At 37.6% G+C, this 21,722-nt stretch overlaps 1 protein-coding gene across 2 annotated transcripts in view; it reads left to right on the forward strand.

Moving 5' to 3' along the window:
• The first annotated feature begins 556 nt into the window (after positions 1-556).
• Positions 557-21,722, forward strand: part of LOC117405963 (tensin-1-like) — a 298,134-nt gene continuing 276,968 nt past the window's right edge. For both annotated transcript variants that reach the window (XM_059032054.1, XM_059032059.1), the window contains exon 1: positions 557-1,102. In XM_059032054.1, the coding sequence (XP_058888037.1) occupies positions 1,001-1,102 (102 nt within the window). In that variant the 5' untranslated portion in view covers positions 557-1,000. The remainder of the gene's footprint in view (positions 1,103-21,722) is intronic.

Here is a 21,722-nt window from a genome sequence, read left to right on the forward strand (position 1 = left end):
CCTTACAATGTAATGAAAATTTAAGGAACTCCCCATTCATTCTTGAGCATTTCCAAACTTCCTTAGAGACTAAACCCGTGTTTTATACATTGCTCATAATATTTGTTAGAAACATATAAATGTGCCTGAAATATGAGCAACCAGACTCATACAGTGATTAAATATTGTAGAGTACATCATAACACATGTGTTTACATATAAGCATATATAAATACATACATATAAGCATATATATATATATATATATATATATATATATATATATATATATATATATATATGGCATTTTATTTGCTAATATGTGTTTCTATACAATGGTATGTTTTATATAGATATTCTTGCTGAGACTGGAATTACTATAAAACAGTGCTGTAGAAGTGACAATAAGTAGTACAGAGCTGAGATTATACATACCAGTTATTATGTCCAGAAGTGATTTGTTAAGAAGCTCAGATAAAGAAATCACTTACCGATATGAAATATCTTCAGTGAGATAAAGAATAATTTGCGTGGGCATGGATGTCAGACAGACAGTTAGTATGCCTTTCCTAAAGGATGCAGTATTGAGCCAGATCCAGAGCGTGATTTGAAGCATTGGGTTACACACTTTCCAGATTTCAAACACCTTTTACTCGACTCAGATCCTGCCTCTTCATGGACAGCGGGAGGGAAGCTGAAAACGAAATTATACTGGAGAAAGTATATATTTTTTTGTAAAAATCGAAAAGAATTTGGTCTTGCTCTATAGATCTGAGCGGTCTGCCCGTGTCTCGTTAGTAGTAAACAGGTTTGCAGTACAAGAAGATCATTAAAAAGACCCTCTGTTTATCAAAGGAGTGAAGTTTCAAATACCTGAACCTTAGGTGGAAGCCTTCCCTTTCTGATATTTGCAAACGTTTACTTCTCGTCCTGGGGCTAGAGGAGAGAGGAACTGGGTCGGTTCGGATTGGGTTTGTGTGTTTTGGATGGGTGAACGGTACTGGCTTTTGAATCTGCCTGGATGGGATGTACAGTGAGTTTTATTTGCTGTGAAGACGAGTTCCTGCAGATGCCTTTGGGTCATCATGAGGAAAAAAAGAAAGAAACGAGTTTGCTCACAAAGGTAAGAAAATCGATAAAGCTTTAAAAATAGATAAGCAGTGCTAATCTAGAAGGCTAATAAAACAGTTATGCAAGTGACGTAGAACTTTAGTAAATAAACTAAACGAGTGGCACTGGTTAATATGTTGTTTACCTGTGTTGCAGGTAGAAGAGGAGTCGTTACTATTTTGTACATATTTTGCAAAGTGTGTGGGTTATGCATTTTATTTTTCCACGGTTATTTTGAACTTGACTGTCAATCCATTTGTAACAAAAAATGCTGTGGGCATGTCGTTTACAGTAATGGACTGAGCTTTTATTCGTCGCGCGTGTGTAAATGTGCTACAAGAAAATGTTATTATTATTTTCGTTTTATTTGTCTGTCTCTAAACGTGTATATCAGTTATAGTCAGCTAGGCCAGCATTTATAATGCTACCTGTTGAACTTTATAGAGTAACAATGTCAGGAAGGATACAATTAAGTTGATAACAAGTTGCACAAATTACAAGATGAGAATGGAAAGTAATGGAGAATAATTAGGGTAAGGACCACATTATGTTTTGAATGGTATGTGTCAACTTGTTTTGTAGTTTTGTGTTCTCTCTCTCTCTCTCTCTCTCTCTCTCTCTCTCTCTCGCTCGCTCTCTCTCGTTTGTACCCCTCAGTAGTGAAAAGTACACAGGTTCAAACCCATATTTCTTATACTTAAAAAAATAAATTGTTATATCAAATGTAGCATTTTTGTCAGTGAGTATATGGGTCTTTAAAACTGTAGTACATATGTTTGCATCATTTAAATGCTAAAAGAAACTACACGTATTAATTTTGTATTCATCCATTCAAGCATGTCAACCCTGGCAAACATACTCTTTCCATGGAGTTCCAGGGGCTTCTATTCATTATGAATATTCGTATATTTGTGAATTCCCTCCACCTCAAAACAATATAATCACAGAAATATTGATGAAACAGGTGGTGGACCCTCTAACAAGCTGGTATGAGGCAAATGTTCATCTATCTTCACATCATCAATAAAAAAATGTAATTATTCAAAATGTCTGTGTTGTGGAGGTTTGTGTGGTACTACTGAAATCCACTAGACCTGTATTAACTATGTGAGAATTGTGTGCAACTGTACAACAACAAACATAGGATAATAGAAGGATCTCAGTGACTTCACAAGGGGATTGACCGTGGACACCTGTAAATTCCAGCATTCACCTGCAGCACTGGTATATTCTGGTCAGAGCTGATGGTTTTCTTGTTTTCAGATGGCCGTGCTGGTTCAGGAGACTTACTGTAAGAGGGTCTTAGAAAAAATAATTACATTAAAAACCCCTTGCCCTGAAGTTCTAAAATCATCTATTTGTCTACTCCCCTCAATGAATCTACTTGCTGTAAATCTTGTCAGAGATATATACGCGCAGTAAGAGGCCTGTAAATATTTGTTCCAATTCCCAACTCTTAGCTGGTCATCAGATCACCAATAGTTGCTGGGATTTTGAACAGGGTTGGCCCACACCTCCAGCAAGACAAGTCTCTCCAGGGTGTCTCTGGAATGACAACCTTTTCAGAAAACCACCAGTGCAGCAGTGGCCAAAATCACAGAGAACTTTAACACTGGACAAGACACATCACCTTCCACTCGAACAATGCACCAGGAGCTGTGCTTTTATGTCTATTCTCAATTCTTTTGGACTAGTTAGTGTAATTTGTTAGAAAGAAAGGACAATACTGATCAGTGCACATTGTGATTATGCTGCATGTTCATTATCTGCTGTATAGGCTAATCATGTAATTTAATGGAATATCAAATTACTAAAATCTAATTCCAGAGAGTTCAGTATATATGCACATAAAATGCACCCACCCCCCATTTGCAACTAGTGATAGGCAGATTTAATTCAGCAACAGTTATTTAACGGTTCTAGTGAAACATTTTGGGGGGAAAAAATACTTTAATTAGCTGCTTTGGCATTTTGGATTTGTGTCACACCTCATGCTTTGCTTGCTGGCTGGAGCAAGGCGGGAGAGAGACAAAAAGAGACTGAGGATGGGAAGTTGGGCACTGAAGAACTTGTTTCTTTTTTTGACCTTAAATCAAGTCTGCATCCAATACATAAACGGGAAACAGTGTTTCATTGAGGGCTCTGTATTTATCTGATATTAAGGACTTGGGGCAAACAAAATAAAATGGTTCATGGTAATAGCATCAATCTTTACATGCAGTTCAAATTAGGAACTGGAAAAGCCTACTGTAGTTCCCCAATTTCTGTGAAACTCCCTGTGGTATTCATTTTATTCATCACTGCCCTTCAACGGTCAGCCGTCTCTCCCAATTCCTGTTGTTAACTTGTCTTAACTAGAAGTCTTTGACCTTAAATCTCTAGCATCTTGGGGTTAGCAAACAATATGACTGCTCTAAGGTACGTTTTGTGAATGTGTGCAGGGCACACTGATTAGCCAGCTTGGGAGCTTTATCAGTTTCCTTTCCTCCTTGCATTGAGTTAACTCTGTGCTGTGACGTTTGGAAAGAAAAACAGTTGGTCCTTCTGATACATTAATGTTTCTTAGCTTTGTTAAAGAAGTTCTAATAACCTGGGATTTTAAATACATTTTCTTATCTTCTGTTATCCCCTGCAGGGGAGGGAATCCCTAGCGAAAGGGATGTAGTGCAGCAGGCGTGCAATCATATGCAATGTACATAGTTCACACTACATTTTTTCATATATCTGGTAAACTGCTTATCCAATTGTGATGAAACTTAGTATTAACATTATTTAGCATACGTTTGGAGATATATGTCCATACCTCTGCCAATCTGTATGCCACACTTACATTGTTGCAGGTATGTTGAGTACACAAGAAGTTATTCTACATAATGTAAATACAGTGCCTTGCGAAAGTATTCGGCCCCCTTGAACTTTGCGACCTTTTGCCACATTTCAGGCTTCAAACATAAAGATATGAAACTGTAATTTTTTGTGAAGAATCAACAACAAGTGGGACACAATCATGAAGTGGAACGAAATTTATTGGATATTTCAAACTTTTTTAACAAATAAAAAACTGAAAAATTGGGCGTGCAAAATTATTCAGCCCCTTTACTTTCAGTGCAGCAAACTCTCTCCAGAAGTTCAGTGAGGATCTCTGAATGATCCAATGTTGACCTAAATGACTAATGATGATAAATAGAATCCACCTGTGTGTAATCAAGTCTCCGTATAAATGCACCTGCACTGTGATAGTCTCAGAGGTCCGTTTAAAGCGCAGAGAGCATCATGAAGAACAAGGAACACACCAGGCAGGTCCGAGATACTGTTGTGGAGAAGTTTAAAGCCGGATTTGGATACAAATGATTTCCCAAGCTTTAAACATCCCAAGGAGCACTGTGCAAGCGATAATATTGAAATGGAAGGAGTATCAGACCACTGCAAATCTACCAAGACCTGGCCGTCCCTCTAAACTTTCAGCTCATACAAGGAGAAGACTGATCAGAGATGCAGCCAAGAGGCCCATGATCACTCTGGATGAACTGCAGAGATCTACAGCTGAGGTGGGAGACTCTGTCCATAGGACAACAATCAGTCGTATACTGCACAAATCTGGCCTTTATGGAAGAGTGGCAAGAAGAAAGCCATTTCTTAAAGATATCCATAAAAAGTGTCGTTTACAGTTTGCCACAAGCCACCTGGGAGACACACCAAACATGTGGAAGAAGGTGCTCTGGTCAGATGAAACCAAAATCAAACTTTTTGGCAACAATGCAAAACGTTATGTTTGGCGTAAAAGCAACACAGCTCATCACCCTGAACACACCATCCCCACTGTCAAACATGGTGGTGGCAGCATCATGGTTTGGGCCTGCTTTTCTTCAGCAGGGACAGGGAAGATGGTTAAAATTGATGGGAAGATGGATGGAGCCAAATACAGGACCATTCTGGAAGAAAACCTGATGGAGTCTGCAAAAGACCTGAGACTGGGACGGAGATTTGTCTTCCAACAAGACAATGATCCAAAACATAAAGCAAAATCTACAATGGAATGGTTCACAAATAAACATATCCAGGTGTTAGAATGGCCAAGTCAAAGTCCAGACCTGAATCCAATCGAGAATCTGTGGAAAGAACTGAAAACTGCTGTTCACAAATGCTCTCCATCCAACCTCACTGAGCTCGAGCTGTTTTGCAAGGAGGAATGGGCAAAAATTTCAGTCTCTCGATGTGCAAAACTGATAGAGACATACCCCAAGCGACTTACAGCTGTAATCGCAGCAAAAGGTGGCGCTACAAAGTATTAACTTAAGGGGGCTGAATAATTTTGCACGCCCAATTTTTCAGTTTTTTATTTGTTAAAAAAGTTTGAAATATCCAATAAATTTCGTTCCACTTCATGATTGTGTCCCACTTGTTGTTGATTCTTCACAAAAAATTACAGTTTCATATCTTTATGTTTGAAGCCTGAAATGTGGCAAAAGGTCGCAAAGTTCAAGGGGGCTGAATACTTTCGCAAGGCACTGTACATTATTTAAATATGGTTTACCATGACGCCCACGTCTACCTATCTGATCTCCATTTTTTTTATTCTGTACACCCTGTTGATATACATACATCATGGTCATCAACATTTGTTTTCATACTGATAGCTCTAATTATGAATTTACAGCCGTGGCGGGGGATGTATGTCACTGACATTTAGCCCTAGCAACAATATAAATTGCCCCCTTTTTGGTGTTTTTATTTTTTATTAATTTATTTTTTTAAATACTCTAATTTGAAGTATGTATTTAAACTGCAATATTTGGTGGTTCCTCAACTCACTTCACTCCAATGTTATAGCTCAATATGGAGATCACACAGATGTATGCTGACAGTCAGTTAGTCATTGTAAATTACTGCAAATACAGAGATAAAATGTAGCATGTTAATAAAATGTTATTAAATACCTTCTTAACTCTTAATCTTCCAGGTATGTTCTTAATACCAACCCCTTTTCATAATGCTGATATTAAATCCCATAGAAAGTGTTGTTAATTGAAGAAGAGGAACCTTTATAAACATTAGTTATGAAAGTGTATTAGAAAAAAAAGTTAAACTGCAAAATGATAGCAGTGAAAATGGTCCTTAGCCCAACAATGGGTATTTTAAAGCATTCGGGACTACATGCATTGTAGTCGGAGGCTGTGTGGTCCATTGGTTAAAGAAAAGGGCTTGTAACCAGGAGGTCCCCAGTTCAAATCCCACCTCAGCCACTGACTCATTGTGTGACCTTGAGCCAGTCACTTAACCTCCTTGTGCTCCGTCTTTCGGGTGAGACGTAGTTGTAAGTGACTCTGCAGCTGATGCATAGTTCACACACCTTAGTTTCTGTAAGTCGCCTTGGATAAAGGTGTCTGCTAAGTAAACAAATAATAATAAACAAATAATAATGCATTGCATTACTTTTGTACAAGTACCCTGCAGATCTCTTTACACTGTATTCAGACAGAGAAAGCTTGGCTGACTTTTGATGGCCAATCTGTCCCAGCATGTAATCAGCCCAGTAATGGCTATAATCTTATCGGCTGCTCAGGAAGGTATTACAGAATGCAGTGTGATTGTGTGTTGCTTATCACTCCTCTGTTGAAAGCGTTGCTCGGGTTAGGGGCAGTTTTGGGAAAGCAGAGGTGAAAGCTGGGAACATAAACAAGAGGAGAGGTGTGGTACAGACCCAGAGGAACAGAACTATGAAGTAGTGCAGCATTTCACCTTTTAACAACAGTCAAAGGACTGTATTTTACTGTGTTTACTACGTCTTTAATGTGTAAAACGTTTACAAAACTAGAATCAAACTACTGTAAGTTATATCTTTCAAGTTCTCTCAGTGTGTTTTGTTTCTCATTTTGTAACATGAACATGATTTTTTTCTCCTTTCAGTTAATTAAATAATGGTCCAAATAGTCTAGCTACAAGGACAACACACACATCACATTTGAATAATTCCTAGACATAAGTAAACCTAGTGTCAGGGAAAATTAGTATGTTATTCATGCTAGTGCTATGGTAAGACTCGCAAAACCACAATTTTCATTGTAGCTTTGCAGGTACATTTGTTTGAATCTCTTTAAAGCAACAACATAAACAAATATGAAGAAAAATAGTTTCTCTATGCATGATATTTTTGGATTGTGTGATTGTGAAACTTGAACCGTCCTTTCCATAACTTAAAGCGTACACTGGGGTTGCAAATCCTTGACGACAGGGATATACTGTAGGGTGGATTTCCATATGTATAGTCACTAGAGTTTCACATACTTTTTTAAAAAAAAAAACACTTCCAATATTGATGAAATTTGTTAAGGATCTTCATTTTTGTAAGTATGTCATGGTAGAATATACTTGAATTTTGTACACCTGTGGCATATTGTATTTTCACTCTATAACCAAGACAAGAGATTGTTATCCCCCAAAACTGCTGTAATTTTGCGATAATACCTAAATTACCGTAATTGTGAGCTGTCAATTACAGTACGTTGATATTCTGTGAGATAAGTTCACTAAGAATTTACTCCATTCGTACCTTTTTTGTAAAGCCATCAACAAACTAGTTAAGTTACAAATGTAGAAAAAAAAAACCTATGACACACAGGTGTCCTTGAATACATTGGCCTGTTATCTGAGAAGGAGATTCCCTGTGTATGAGGGAATATCAGTACAGGTAGAATTTAACAGACAGATGCTGAAAATGGAAGCCTGATTATGTGCCACAAATGTCGATATACAGTAACCCATACAAAGACGCTTGTCCCTATAACTATTTTATATACCGCTTTTTATTGTTAATATACACTTTTTAAAAATCCATCTATAGTGGTCTTCTGTTCATGACCAACATTTATTTAGACCATTGTGATTTTCATAGAAAAGAAGAAAAATATGAACAAAGAAAATACCATTATGTGGCTAAGGTAGAAGGTTGGTTGTGATGTCACCGTTTTGAATGGTTTTTGCAGTTAAATGGAATTCTGAGAGGTGCTTCAGAAGATAAAGCACAGTAAAACTACAATATGGTACGTTTGATGTCATGAATTTGGTTTCTTTGTGATGTGTTGTGGCATACAGCAGGCAAAATGTGCACTCTGATTGACTGAAAGAACTAAGGCGTTATATTTAACCCTGTGCCCCACAATTTGTATTTTATTTTCTTACAATTTCAATTTCCAGAGGGACCCTCATTAGCTGTCAATGACCGGAGCCTTTCAGCTTCCATACCTTTGGGATGTGATAAAGGAAATTCTCCGGCAGGATTCAGTGAGAGAAAAAGGAAACTCTCCAATACAAGAAGTATTTATTACGGAAACAATAAACTGGAAAGTATTTGGAAAATGTGTTTCCTTCCCCTGTTCTCCCTGAGAGAACAATGTAGGTTTTTCTTTATTTATTGTCTGATAAACACAAGGCTTCAATCCCCAGTGCTATGAGCTAAACCTCCACTAAATTCACCCCTGTGCTGTACCTGCCTGTTACACAACCTCAGTCTGTCTCACTGTAGGGGTAGCACTGAATAGTCAACTAGTTGAATAGAAAAGTGAAACGGTAGTCGATAGGTTTACAAGGATGGCGAATCCAAACACACTAAAACATGCAGAATATATTTTGTTTCATGTGTAAAACATAATTTTTGTTTCATACAGCACTGTCTATACCAATATCCCTGCTAATCCAAAACATAATAGATTGAACCAAACCTATATTCTGGACCAAGCTGACATAATGAAATGCATGCTGATAGCAGCAATAAAACTTAATTATCAAGGGTATTACACTTTTTTTGATTTATGACACTTAGGTAAAAAAGATGAGGCATTTGAATGGATATTTTTTTTATTAAAGTGACAAATCGGTAATTGGTATGAATTTTGTTTCCGTATTTCCAGTCGACAACTTTGCATTGATGTGTATGATCATGTTACAGCGAAAGTGCTGTGCCACTCTACAACATATTGTATCCGGTGTGTAGCAGCCTTTTAACCATTACTGCCTCTCTCTTCACAATCTAGGGCAGTGTACTGTGAACCAGGTTGTGTAACAAAGCTCAGGTACAATAACATGATATCCAGTTTCTCAGCTGGCAGGCTGTTCACACCAGATGTGAGTTAAACTAGCAGACTGCTCTGTGGTTTGGCATGGGGTGCAGAGATAAAATGTTGTATTACTAACATATATCCCTGTCCTATAGAAGCGTGTACGTAAGAGCTCTGGAACCCCCCCAGCACACCCATGAGTGCATTCATGCATCTTCAGGGCCAAGTCTTCCTGTGATACCCATGCAAACGAACCCTTTTATAATTGCCATCACACTTTTATAACATTCTCCCTATAGTCCAGGTCCCACAGAATTTGTAATGAATGCAATTGATTTGGTGATTATGGAGTATGGTATATAATGTGCTTGGTTTGATGGTCCATCACCTTGGATGTGACAATAGACCCACTGCTGTTAACCATGGGGTAATTGAAGAAAGGTGGTGATTGGGGTGGTGGACAAAATTACAGGACATACATTGATCAGGAGGTCAGGTGCACAGATGAATGATTGAAAGGTCTAAACCCAGGTTTTCAGGTATTGGCTATTGAATGGTGAGATGACATTAACCTTCAAAGTTGATATGACAAAGCAGTGTTAACATACTTAGGTATCAAGGGCAATCCTAAATTGACACATTGTCTAATAATTTATGCTAGGTCTAGGTTATGCTTAAGCAAATTACAGTTGGTTGAAAAGGTCAATATTTGAATCTTATAAAATCTATATTTTCCAATAGCCTACTTGTCCTTCTCTGTACCTTCTTAAGTGCAATAATGTGTTTTTATAGTAAAGTGATCATAACCACAAAGTATTCTAGCTTGGGTTTAACTAGAGCATGATATAGCCTTGAACTTGTATGCCACACTTTTGGCATTGTTACCTAAGATTATATTTACCTTTTTAACTGTCTCTCCACGTTAGCTACAGGAAAAGGCCCCAAGATCCTTTTCAAAAACTTTTCCCTGTTCCAGTGCAGTAATATATTGCTTTCAATTTACATTGGGGATAGCATAGCATTCTCGGTATGCGTGTGAAATAGCAGTCATGCCCAGAAGTTAAAGACTTAAACAACAAATAAAAACAATCGGTCTGCAGTTTAGCAAACAGCCCTTGAGATGCGTTGCCAAGAAGAAAAAAAAAAAGAGAAATACGGGCCGCCTTTTATTTGGCAGGTGTTTACGATATCGTGTTTGATTCAGAAAGAAAAACAAATGGGTGCCGTAAAGATGAAGCACTGATCGTGAGCCTATCCCCAGCCAAACAAACAGACAGGCTGATTGACAAAGATGTGTAGCAAGCAGCCGACAGGCAGCCTTTCATCAGCATGGGGGCGGGAGGGAACGAGCCTTGTCTGAGTTCAGATCTAAAAATAACACGAGAGAGAGAGAGAGAGAGAGAGAGAGAGAGAGAGAGAGAGAGAGAGAGAGAGAGAGAGAGAGAGAGAGAGAAGCTGTATTTATCCTCTGAAAGGGATAGTGTAGTGGAGGTAGATTTTTCCACATACTGTATCTGGAAAACCGCTTATCTGATTATGATTAAACCTGGTATTAACATTATTTAGCATAAGCTATAGGGACTATCAGACTGTGGGGACAAATGGAGGTGTCTCTCTCTCTGTCTGTCTGTACAGATAAGTTACACTTACATTTTTAAATGTTACACAAGAAGTTATTCCACATACTTTGAATCCATAATTTTCAATATTTTTTACAATGATTATAACAAAACTTTTTTTTTTTTTTAACCTAATGACTTCTAGGATCTAATCACTAAACTATTCTTATTCTTATGCTATTCTGTGTTTATATACGTTGTGGTCATCAACTTACTTGTCATACTGATAGCTCCAATTTTGAATTTACAGTCGTGGCAGGGAGTGTATGTTACTGACATACTTGTTCTTTTACAGTATTTCAGCTGCAGTACAATGCCAAGTGCTCTGTTAAAGAAATCTCAATGACGGTTAATATTTTTATTATTAGTCATCTTTATCCTTGTCGGATGAATCCAATTATACTTAGAGCTTGATTGCTAGCTAGAAAGATTTATTTTTCTTTCATTTAATCATTGTTATTATTACTAGAACTGGAATGAGCTGACATCATGGAATGAGCCTTAGCCAAACCCGTAAGTGGGACTGAATTCATCTACTATTGAATTCCAACTCTCACACAGAGTGCCGACAGGACATTCTTACTGCACTGTCTGAGAAAGGAATCGCTAAGCATGTGCAACACACAGGTATGTGTTGCTCTCTTGCAAGTCCTTGTACTGCATACTCTGGTCTACATGTGGAATTCCTATGTGCGTGTTAATAGGGGGCACTTCAGTTAAAGCCACCGAACATAAATTGCTGTAAGTATTTGTAGTGAATGGTCGTTACAGTAGCATTACTATTTCTTAGTGCTTTAGACAAATTATTTTAAATCTATTTTCTTACCCTTTATTAGCCTTTTTTTAGTGTGTTTCTGGACCCTTTTTTCTGTGCAGTGACTTGATTCTTCATTGGTAGACCTAGGCAGTGGGTGACGATCTCTTTATTGTTTTAATTACCAAAGCATTACTGTAAATCTATATATACACTTGTGAAAATTTAGCTAACAGTATTGCAAGAAAAATACTGTGCTTTTTTCCGTGGCACGCTTTGCTGGCCACTCAACTGGGCCTCTTATGATGAAAATGTGGCTCAGAATTATGGTAATATGATTAGAAACAAACAAACTGACATCCAAATATCCATAGATGAAACTATATAAATAAATAAACACTGAAGTGCATGAATGCTTGTTTTTTAGGGGAAAAACTGTGCTAGATTATTTTATAGTTACACATATTTACTTTGTCAATCAAAGCAATGCCCTCCCACTACAGCCTTAGAAGATCATGTTAATCCACAAGAGACTATATGCTGAGCATAAAACATTTGCTCAGCAAGAAGTAAACTGTCTGGCCTCTTTATTAGGACCTACTGTATCTACATGATTAGATTTGGCATCACCCTGGTGTGGGGCAGGTTCTCCTGGTCTATTCTGGGTCCCTTGATTGCTCTGGATAGCTGGACTGATGCCATTGTTTATATAAACAAATACTTCAGGCACCTTCCATGGCCACCCAAAACCCAGATCCCAATCCAGTTAAGCATGTTTGGGATGAACTTGAACAATGCATTCGTCATCGCACTAACCTTCTCAGTACCGATTTTGAGACACCTTCCAGCACCTTGCGGAATCTATGCTATGTCGTGTCAAGACTTTGAAGGTAAATGGTGGCCCAACCCCAAATTAGGCAGAGGTCCTTATCAAGTGGCCAAGCACTGTGTATTGATGCTGATAACAAAGCCAACATGGACAAGGATGTTACAATGCAGTTTTAAATAGACTTTGATTTCCAGTCTTAAAGGGTTTAAAACTAAATTGACAAAAAATGCCCTTGATCTTTTTAATAAACTGTTTTATCAAATTTTGACAGTTGTGTTTTTAAGATATATTTTTTTAAAGTGTTTTTTTTTCCCAGCATTATAATAAATTGTGTCTTTATCTGAGAAAAGTTTCAGTGAAAGACTAATGCTAAATTTGGCATAAAAAATACATTAATGTGCCAAATTGAATTAAATTGGATTATAGTGTGGTGCCATTCCTCCTAGGAAACTAGTCATTTTATCACAGAAAGACCTCTTGCTTTTTACCTAAGTCAAGTAAAAGCCACTCAGTCCTAGACAGATATAGTTGTAAATGTAGTCTCTAGTCAGGCACTTAAAAGTTTCACTCTTAACCTAAATCTTTGGAATTCCCCAAATCTGCCTCCCAAAGCTGAATGGAGCATAACAATGATTTATACTTAACTGAAAGATGAAAGGAAACTAAACTTTGTTCAAACGATTTAGAAGCTGTTACAAAATGTCCTGTCATCTTCTGATTAATAGACATATGCTTAGCATCTATGACCAGATGTTGAAGCTACGTTGTGAACAGCCTATGAAGGCTTGCTGCTTTCTTGGACAACACTGCATGCAAAATAAATAAAACAAGAGCAAGTTTAGTTATTTTTAGAATTGGTAGAGTGGTGATTACAGTACATACAGTAGTAAATAATGTCCTGGTATATCTTGCAATTCAATGATTGTATTTTAATGTTTTTATTATGTAAACAAGGATTTTACTGCAGAGGTGCCATTTTATTATTTGTTTATTTAGCAGACGCCTTTATCCAAGGCGACTTACAGAGACTAGGGTGTGTGAACTATGCATCAGCTGCAGAGTCACTTACAACAACGTCTCACCCGAAAGACGGAGCACAAGGAGGTTAAGTGACTTGCTGAGGGTCACACAGTGAGTCAGTGGCTGAGGTGGGATTTGAACCGGGGACATCCTGGTTGCATGCCTTTTTCTTTAACCACTGGACCACACAAGTAGGACATGTTCGTTTTTATGCAAGTTTATGCATTTATTTTAGGCAGTAAGACTTACAAATGATGCCAGATTTTAGAATAGACAAGTTCCGGATCACAGATGGCTTCACAACATTCATTTCAACAGGGAATTGGTCACTTACCATAAATGATGCAGAAATATACAGAATGCCGGTATGTATAGGGGTTGGATTAAGTTTTAAGTTTTACCGCAATTAATAATACCACTAAATCGGCCACATGTAGATGTGTTAACAAGAACCACGCTTTTACAAAACTAAGGTGAAACTAGAAACTAAGAAAAGGTCACATATGACAATAACACAGATGAAAACATTGTTTGCCTACCTGACCTTATAGTTTTACATAAGAATTTGATTGTTTAAAGTTGAGGATGATGAATACATTAAACACCTTTTATTTGCATACCTGATTTTATAAATAAAAAGTCCTTTTATATTTCAGAGAGTGATAGAGAGAGTGTTGGGAGGTGCCCCTGATAATTAGATTCCCTGTAAAGACATGATTGTTCTTTTGTCTACCAATGGCTGAGTTATGATGACAGATGTGTGATTATCCAGGCCCTCCTTAAACGCAGCCTCAAAAGTGAAATCAAATACAGTGCTAGACTGATGGCGTACTTCATCTAACCCCGTGTTTTGACTGTTTTTGTGAGCTGGGGAAATGACGAATTGGTATTTTAAAGCACTTCAGATATTCACATTCTGTATTTACTCGGGTAGCAACAACGTGTACAGTGGTAACAAGGGCAGTAAAGAGGTAATTTAACAAGTTTTATTGGCTTTCATTATCATTTATGTATGACACCCTGTTTAATAATAATATAATAATGTCTTTATTTTTATATAGCGCCTTTCATAGTGGACCACCATCACAAAGCACTTTACAGAGGTAGGCTGTGAACTGTACATTATATGCAGAGTCACTTACAATAGGACATTGATTTAACATCTCATCCGCAGGATGGAGCACAAGGAGGTTAAGTGACTTGCTCAGGGTCACACAGTGAGTCAGTCAGTGGCAGAGGTGGGATTTGAACCGGTGACCTTCTGGTTACAAGCCCTGGACTTTAACCAGGACTCATGTACGGCACCTCTTGCAGTACAAAGCCCCCTATAATACTGCAACTCCATTGGTAGAATTCAGACTCAGAGGGTAAAGTGACTTCTGACTCAACCACCACCTCTTTCAGCAACACTAGTTTTCATGGAGGACCCCCATCCAAGTGTTGACCAGGCCCAAGCTTACTTAGCTTCTGTGATGTGACAAGACCAGGGGCAAATGGGTTTGGAGATCGTCTTTCCTATGTTCAAACTCTTGGGGTTCAGGGGACATGTTAGCTAGCAAGGTGCTATTAAAATGGCGACGGTAGATACAAAGGTATCTCACTGTATTGGCAGTGAGATACAAAGGTTCTTCATGCTTTCTGGTTCAATTCCATCTCCATTAGTAAATGATGCTTAATAGCCTTTTCTTTTGTAATTTTTTTTTTGTAGATTTCTCTGGATTATATACAAAACAACCACTTGTAAAAAACAAAACAAACAAACAAACAAACAAAAAACAATAAAATAAATTACATAACCATTCTTGTCAATGCCCTTAGGGTCATAAATTTGAGGACTGTGATAGAATGTATCCACTCTTAGTTCTTTGGAACAGTTAGGTCATTCAGGTCACTTATTTTCCGCCTAGGTTTCCTAAATTAGGCTGTAATTTTCATTTAACATTCGTTTTTAGTGAATACCTGTGGCAAAGTGGCTAACAGTGTGCAGGTGCAGGAATGCTGTGGTGATCAATAAACAGACAGACAACGATAATCCAGGTGCAATGGTGGTTTATTTGTACAATCCAAAAGTCTGATGACAAACGACAGTAAATAATAACAATGATAAAAGGCAATACAGCGGCATGTATTGCTCTGTTGTAATCCATGGGTTGGTCCCAAAATAATAACAGTCCTGTTTCCTAAACACCCACACGTAACACAAAACACAAACACAAGTCCTCATTGAGTGATTTAGCTCGTGGTGCAAATACAGTTTATTGTGAACAATAGTGCAGTATAGTCCGGGTTTGTGCTGGCCCATGATGACAGCTCCGGATCGTGTTCAGCCGTCTAATAATAACTAACAGTAATTTTAGACACAACAAAAACAAACAAAACGCTCACGATAACAACACAGGTTTTCCTTCCGGTTGAGCATAACCATACAAAAGAACAGATCACTTGTACCATCCATTTGTACCATCAATCATGACCCCTTGGTTAACTAGTGCAACCGCTCCTCCAATCCGCGGCTGCCACGTCGTTTCCCTTCCGGGTCGATGATTTAGTGTATCGTAGCTCCGCCCCCTTTCTAGATGACCAATTTCCTTCTAACCCTGGGAATGAATTGTCTGGCCATCCAGTCCAGGACACTGTGTTCCCTTTATACTGAGCCCTCATAGTTCGGGTGAGAGATTTATCACCAAAAATCATTCTGTCTCTGTCACAGTATAGCATGACTATTTCCTATCTACTGTACTGTATAGAATTAAATTTGACTATATTCAAGGTTGAAAAAAAAGTCAAATTAATATCTGCCAGTCATTACATTATTCATGGGGATTGACAGAAACTGTTGGCAAATGGATAATAAAAAAAAGCTGGTTGGTGTTCCCAGATGAAGCGGTCTAGTTGATGAGAATTTGATTAATTCATTGAGGTAAAATCAATGGGAAAACTGGAGTCAGCAATCCGTACCATGTATCTTATGATACTGGATGTCAAGACAGCAGTACCAAGGATGGTTCATAATGTGGCTACAGTGTAGAGCAGCATTTGTAAGTAGGTTGCTTCAATGTGCTGATTTAAAATGCAACTGTGCTTTTTATTATCATAAGGATGCTACATAATTGTACTATTCATCTCAGCATGACTTTTAAAGTATAAATCAAGATAATAACTGACAGCTGCCTTCAAAACTCAGGATGTGCTGTCCTTTATAGAAAAGTGAAACTACAAACTGTTTTGAAACACCCACTACAGCAGAACTGCAATACAGTTAGGTGTTTAGAAATTCGTCTGTTGGCTGTTAATACTAGTCAAATGAAATGGAAGAGAGGCTCCACCTATAAACCCCTTCTTTTATTTTTAAGATATGACAGCTACCTGGCAGGGTGTTTGGCTTATTTTGTAATGATGTGATAAGGTATGCAGAGGAGTGGTTTCCCAGAAACCTCTGCAGCATTCCTGCCTCCTGCTGGCTCTAGTCATGTTTTGTGGCCTTTGGGTATTGTTGTAGCAACCCTGTCTCGCCCTTACCTGACATAGCTTCCCTCCACTCACTCTCTTCAGCACAGTTCAGGAAACAGATTTGTATGCTCCTCAGGACCTCTATCAGTCAGCTTTTATCCTATTATGGACCTTCACTAAAATAAAATAAATGTATGATTAAGTCACCAGAACCCCCAAATTATTACATTGAATAATCACAACAGTCTAATTTGTTAATTTTTAAAATAAATGGAACAACTTTTCTTAAAATGTCTGTAGCCTCTCTTACCAGTTTTAGCTACCAAAATGTCTCCAGAAGGTTTACATCAAGCGCAGTGCTCTTTGTTGTGTTTTTGTTTTCTTTACCAGTGATTTCTTTGGTTGTATTGTGGGAATATCAATAACCGAGTCCACAATTTAAAAGACTGAAATTCCTAAACAAATGCCTTGAGAAACATAATTACTCAGCAACATATTAAAGCTTTGTGACTTTTTTTTTCTAATTAAATTTTACCGATTACTGTTCATTTATAGCCTAATAATTGCAATTCACCTCAGCACAGCTTGTATATCATAAACCTTACACTGCAGCTGGAAAACCAGTAATAACCATTTGCCAATGCCAGAATCAGAGAATAAACAGGTATGTGATGTTTTGGAAGTGGTGGGTGTTGATGACAGCTTTAGCAATACAGACAATAGCCAAACATCCCTGTTTACGAACCATCTGTGAAAACTCATAGCATCTGGTCACCCTAGAGAGAGACAAAGGGGACATGTTTTGCTGAGTGTTGAGGGGCAGGCTTGCTATCTGGTGGCTGGGTTCTGTGTGCCTGTTATTTAAGGGTAGTGTCATCCGGAGAGAACAGCAATGTGAGGGAGATGAGAATGATGATGCAGGGCGGTGAGGGCAGTGAGGTAACTATGCTGCCTGTGTGTTCCTCTTTGCTGGAAGCATACAAGACATCAACCCCAGTGTTACAACTAAACCTACTTTATAACTAACTTTTTACAATCGTCTTATAGGGGTAGCAGCGCATAGTCGACTGTTCGACTAGTCGAACATAAAAGTGACCTCAGAAACTTGTCGTCGACTATTCACATGTCACATGATTGTGAAATGTGCAGTTTCAGATGAATGGAAGTGCAGTTGTGGTTGTACTACGTTAACAATGAATGAACATTATTCATTTTTTTTAATCCAAGCAATTTATAGTGCACAAACAGCAAAGTGTTACGACACAGTATGTTCACAAATAGAGCACTAGACATTATGTATTAGTAAGTGTTGAGCAGTTGACCTATTTGACTATTTTTACCTCAACTATTCAACTCTACTAATTAATAGTAGTTCTACCACTATTGTGATCTGTGCCATGTTTTTTTAATATGCGTTACCATACCTCTCTAGACTTTACTATGCAATGGTTCTGTACTAAGGGATAATGCTAGCACCAGAGCATCTATAATGCTATTTGTAGAATAGTATCACATGAGTAACATTTATATATTTTTGATATACCAACAGTATCACAATCATATTAACTTTTACACAAGCGTCGGTGGTTCACTGTAGTAACAGAGCAGAATATCAGAGCATCAATCATAGCAGGATTACACAGCAATATTATAGAGCAAGAAACAGCTAAGATGTATGTGGAAGCACCTTCATTGAAGGAAAAAACAAGCCTTTAGTTCCAACTAAGTAGCTTCATAAGTTATGTTTTTCTATTATTTTTGCTTTCCATACTTTATTTTCACTTTGAATCTATTATCCTCCCGCTTACAGGTAGTAACACAACATTACCTTGGCCCTACATTCACATTTTATCTTCCCACCTCTCTCATAAAGTAAATTCCTAAATTCTCCCAAGTTCTTTATGTTGTTCTATTCTTTTTGTTTCCCATTCTTTATTTTCACTTTCACTCAGGCAAAGCACCTTTTTCCCTGCCACAACACTATTCTCTTCCTATGTTACAGGTAATAAGAAGCAGCACTGGCCCTTCATTCACTTTAAATGCTGCCCATAGGAAACAGTGGTGTCAGGTGGATCCTAATTCATGTAACACAGGACGTGACTACAGAGAAATTGATAGCATTGTGGCATGGTCTTCACTAGAGCTGAAAATAAAAGAGCCTTGGCTATAACATACAGAGTTCAGTATTAAAAGTTTTGTAAGTTTAGTCTCTTGTTTTTCCTTCACTGAATGTTTAATGATTTACCAAGTTTAATATTTACAGTACAGTAACTTCTAAGTAATTTATAATAACAAACAGCCCTAAGCAGATTGGATAAAACAGTAAAGAAAACAAACACGCTGTAACAAACTGACATTAAACTGTAAAAAATGGAAGTTTAAAAACGGAAGTCCGGAAGGATGGAAACCCCCAACCTTTAACCTTTAGTCTAGACGTCTAATAGAAAAAGAAACGTGTCTTCATTTCTTTGCATTTGATTTCTGCATCCCTCCACAAATTCTGTCATGAGAATGTTTATTTATGGTAACGCTTACATTGTTAGTAATTCCAGGACAGTGGACACAATAATAGTATTCAAAGGGACTCCTGTGTAGTTCACATTGCTTATTATTTTAAGCAAACAGATTGAAAAGTGTGTTTAAAAATGGTACAGATGGTTCAAGTTTGAGTTTGTAGTGGGTTTTCTTTTCCAGACTGGTATTAGTCTTTGGCAGAAGTTAAGTCAACTTGGATATACCAACTTTTTCATCATTCTTCAAAATAAATATTATTATATTTCATCATTTATGTAATGAAGAGCTTTGATGTACATCATTTGTTTTTTCATACATACACTATCTGACAGTGTACTATTCTACTTTCATACAGAAGTGAGATAATCATAAACCTCAATCCGGGCATTATAAGGGGAGTCTCATTGAAATCATATTTATCTTACCTGAATTCTGGTCTCCTGGTCAGCTAACACGCACCTCATGTTTTCAGTTTTATAGCCCCTAATGCATCCTAGCTCACTGCCATAACAGGTGCTTTTCCTTCCCAGAATCCTACTGGAAAATGACGTTGTAGTGTGGTTGAGACTTCACCGGGACTGAGCACTGGACGAATTAGAGCCAGGAATGTTAAACTGCACGGTACTTATTGATCATTTTGTACAATTAACAAATGTCGAGTGAGTGGAGTGGAGTGCAGTGAACAGCAAGTGCCCCACCTGAGTCATTTTGCATTCATTCATCTCTCCTGATTGTTGTTGGATGGTAGTGTAGATACACTCAATAGCAAGCCTCCCACAAAGATCCAGAAACGCACTGACAGGGCTCTACAGAGTGGTGTTGTCAGCAACGTAACAACAGTAAACATTTACACAAGCACATCAGTCAAAACAATGCAGTCAGTAAAGGTCAGCTGCATATACAGTCAACAAGGAAAATACATAAAAAAACAGCTGCTGTAACACAGTTCTTCTGAAGTCGAAGAATAGGTATCATTTCTAAAGAGAGCTGTTAAAAACGAAAAGTTATACCAGCCCCTATTGAAATTGACTTTAAAAGCTTAGGGTTGGTGGTGCTTATTTCCCCACTGTTTTTTCAAATTGCACAGCCTTTCTATTAAGTGCTGGATCAACTGTATTCAATTGTTTCTTTCTGTATTTGTACATTTTTTTGTTCTTGTGGTAATTTTTTTTTTTTTTACTTTTACTTTTTGCTGCATGAATAACATTTTATAGAGCAAACAGGACACCCTCCAAGCAACGTTCAGTTTAATTGGCCAGCAACAGTCTTTCTTAGCAAACAAGCCAATAAACAGGATGCATACTTTTTTATAGCAGCTGGATTGGGAGTACTCGATTCATGCAAGTGAATACCGGGTGTCCCAGGGAACAGCTCTGACCTTATAAACTTCAGAAGTCACTGGCTATTGCCAGGATCCAAACTAATATTGCTGAAACTTTTTAAGAAAGCATCAAACTTTCTCAGTTGTCTTTCAGCTATTCAACTATTCAACTTCTACCAGTTTCACCTTTGCTCTGGTCAAGGATCTGTTTTCCTCTTAGAAATGGGAGTATCCGTTCCACCTGAACTGACACAGTGCAACATCTGACAGCAGAAGAGCATATTATAATTGGATACTGCCTTGTGTAACAAAACATGAAGATATATGGGCTTGTAATAAGAAAGGGGGGTTACTTCTAAACAGAGTTATGTTTTACTGATGGTTCCATTACATTATTCCGTTGAGCAAGTTTTATGGTTAGTCTTGAAAGTAAGAGATTGGCTGGGTTCTGTAAAAAAAAAAAAATAGTATTTTTTCCCATGCTTTTCCCATGGATATACTATTTACCATGGTTATATATATATATACAGACGTGCTCAAATTTGTTGGTACCCTTACAGCTCATTGAAATAATGCTTCATTCCTCCTGAAAAGTGATGAAATTAAAAGCTATTTTATCATGTATACTTGCATGCCTTTGGTATGTCATAGAATAAAGCAAAGAAGCTATGAAAAGAGATGAATTATTGCTTATTCTACAAATATATTCTAAAATGGCCTGGACACATTTGTTGGTACCCCTTAGAAAAGATAATAAATAATTGGATTATCGTGATATTTCAAACTAATTCGTTTCTTTAATTAGTATCACACATGTCTCCAATCTTGTAATCAGTCATTCAGCCTATTTAAATGGAGAAAAGTAGTCACTGTGCTGTTTGGTATCATTGTGTGCACCACACTGAACATGGACCAGAGAAAGCAAAGGAGAGAGTTGTCTGAGGAGATCAGAAAGAAAATAATAGACAAGCATGGTAAAGGATAAAGGCTACAAGACCATCTCCAAGCAGCTTGATGTTCCTGTGACAACAGTTGCAAATATTATTAAGAAGTTTAAGGTCCATGGAACTGT

Source organism: Acipenser ruthenus, chromosome 10 (genome assembly GCF_902713425.1).
Source record: "Acipenser ruthenus chromosome 10, fAciRut3.2 maternal haplotype, whole genome shotgun sequence".
NCBI lineage: Eukaryota > Metazoa > Chordata > Actinopteri > Acipenseriformes > Acipenseridae > Acipenser > Acipenser ruthenus.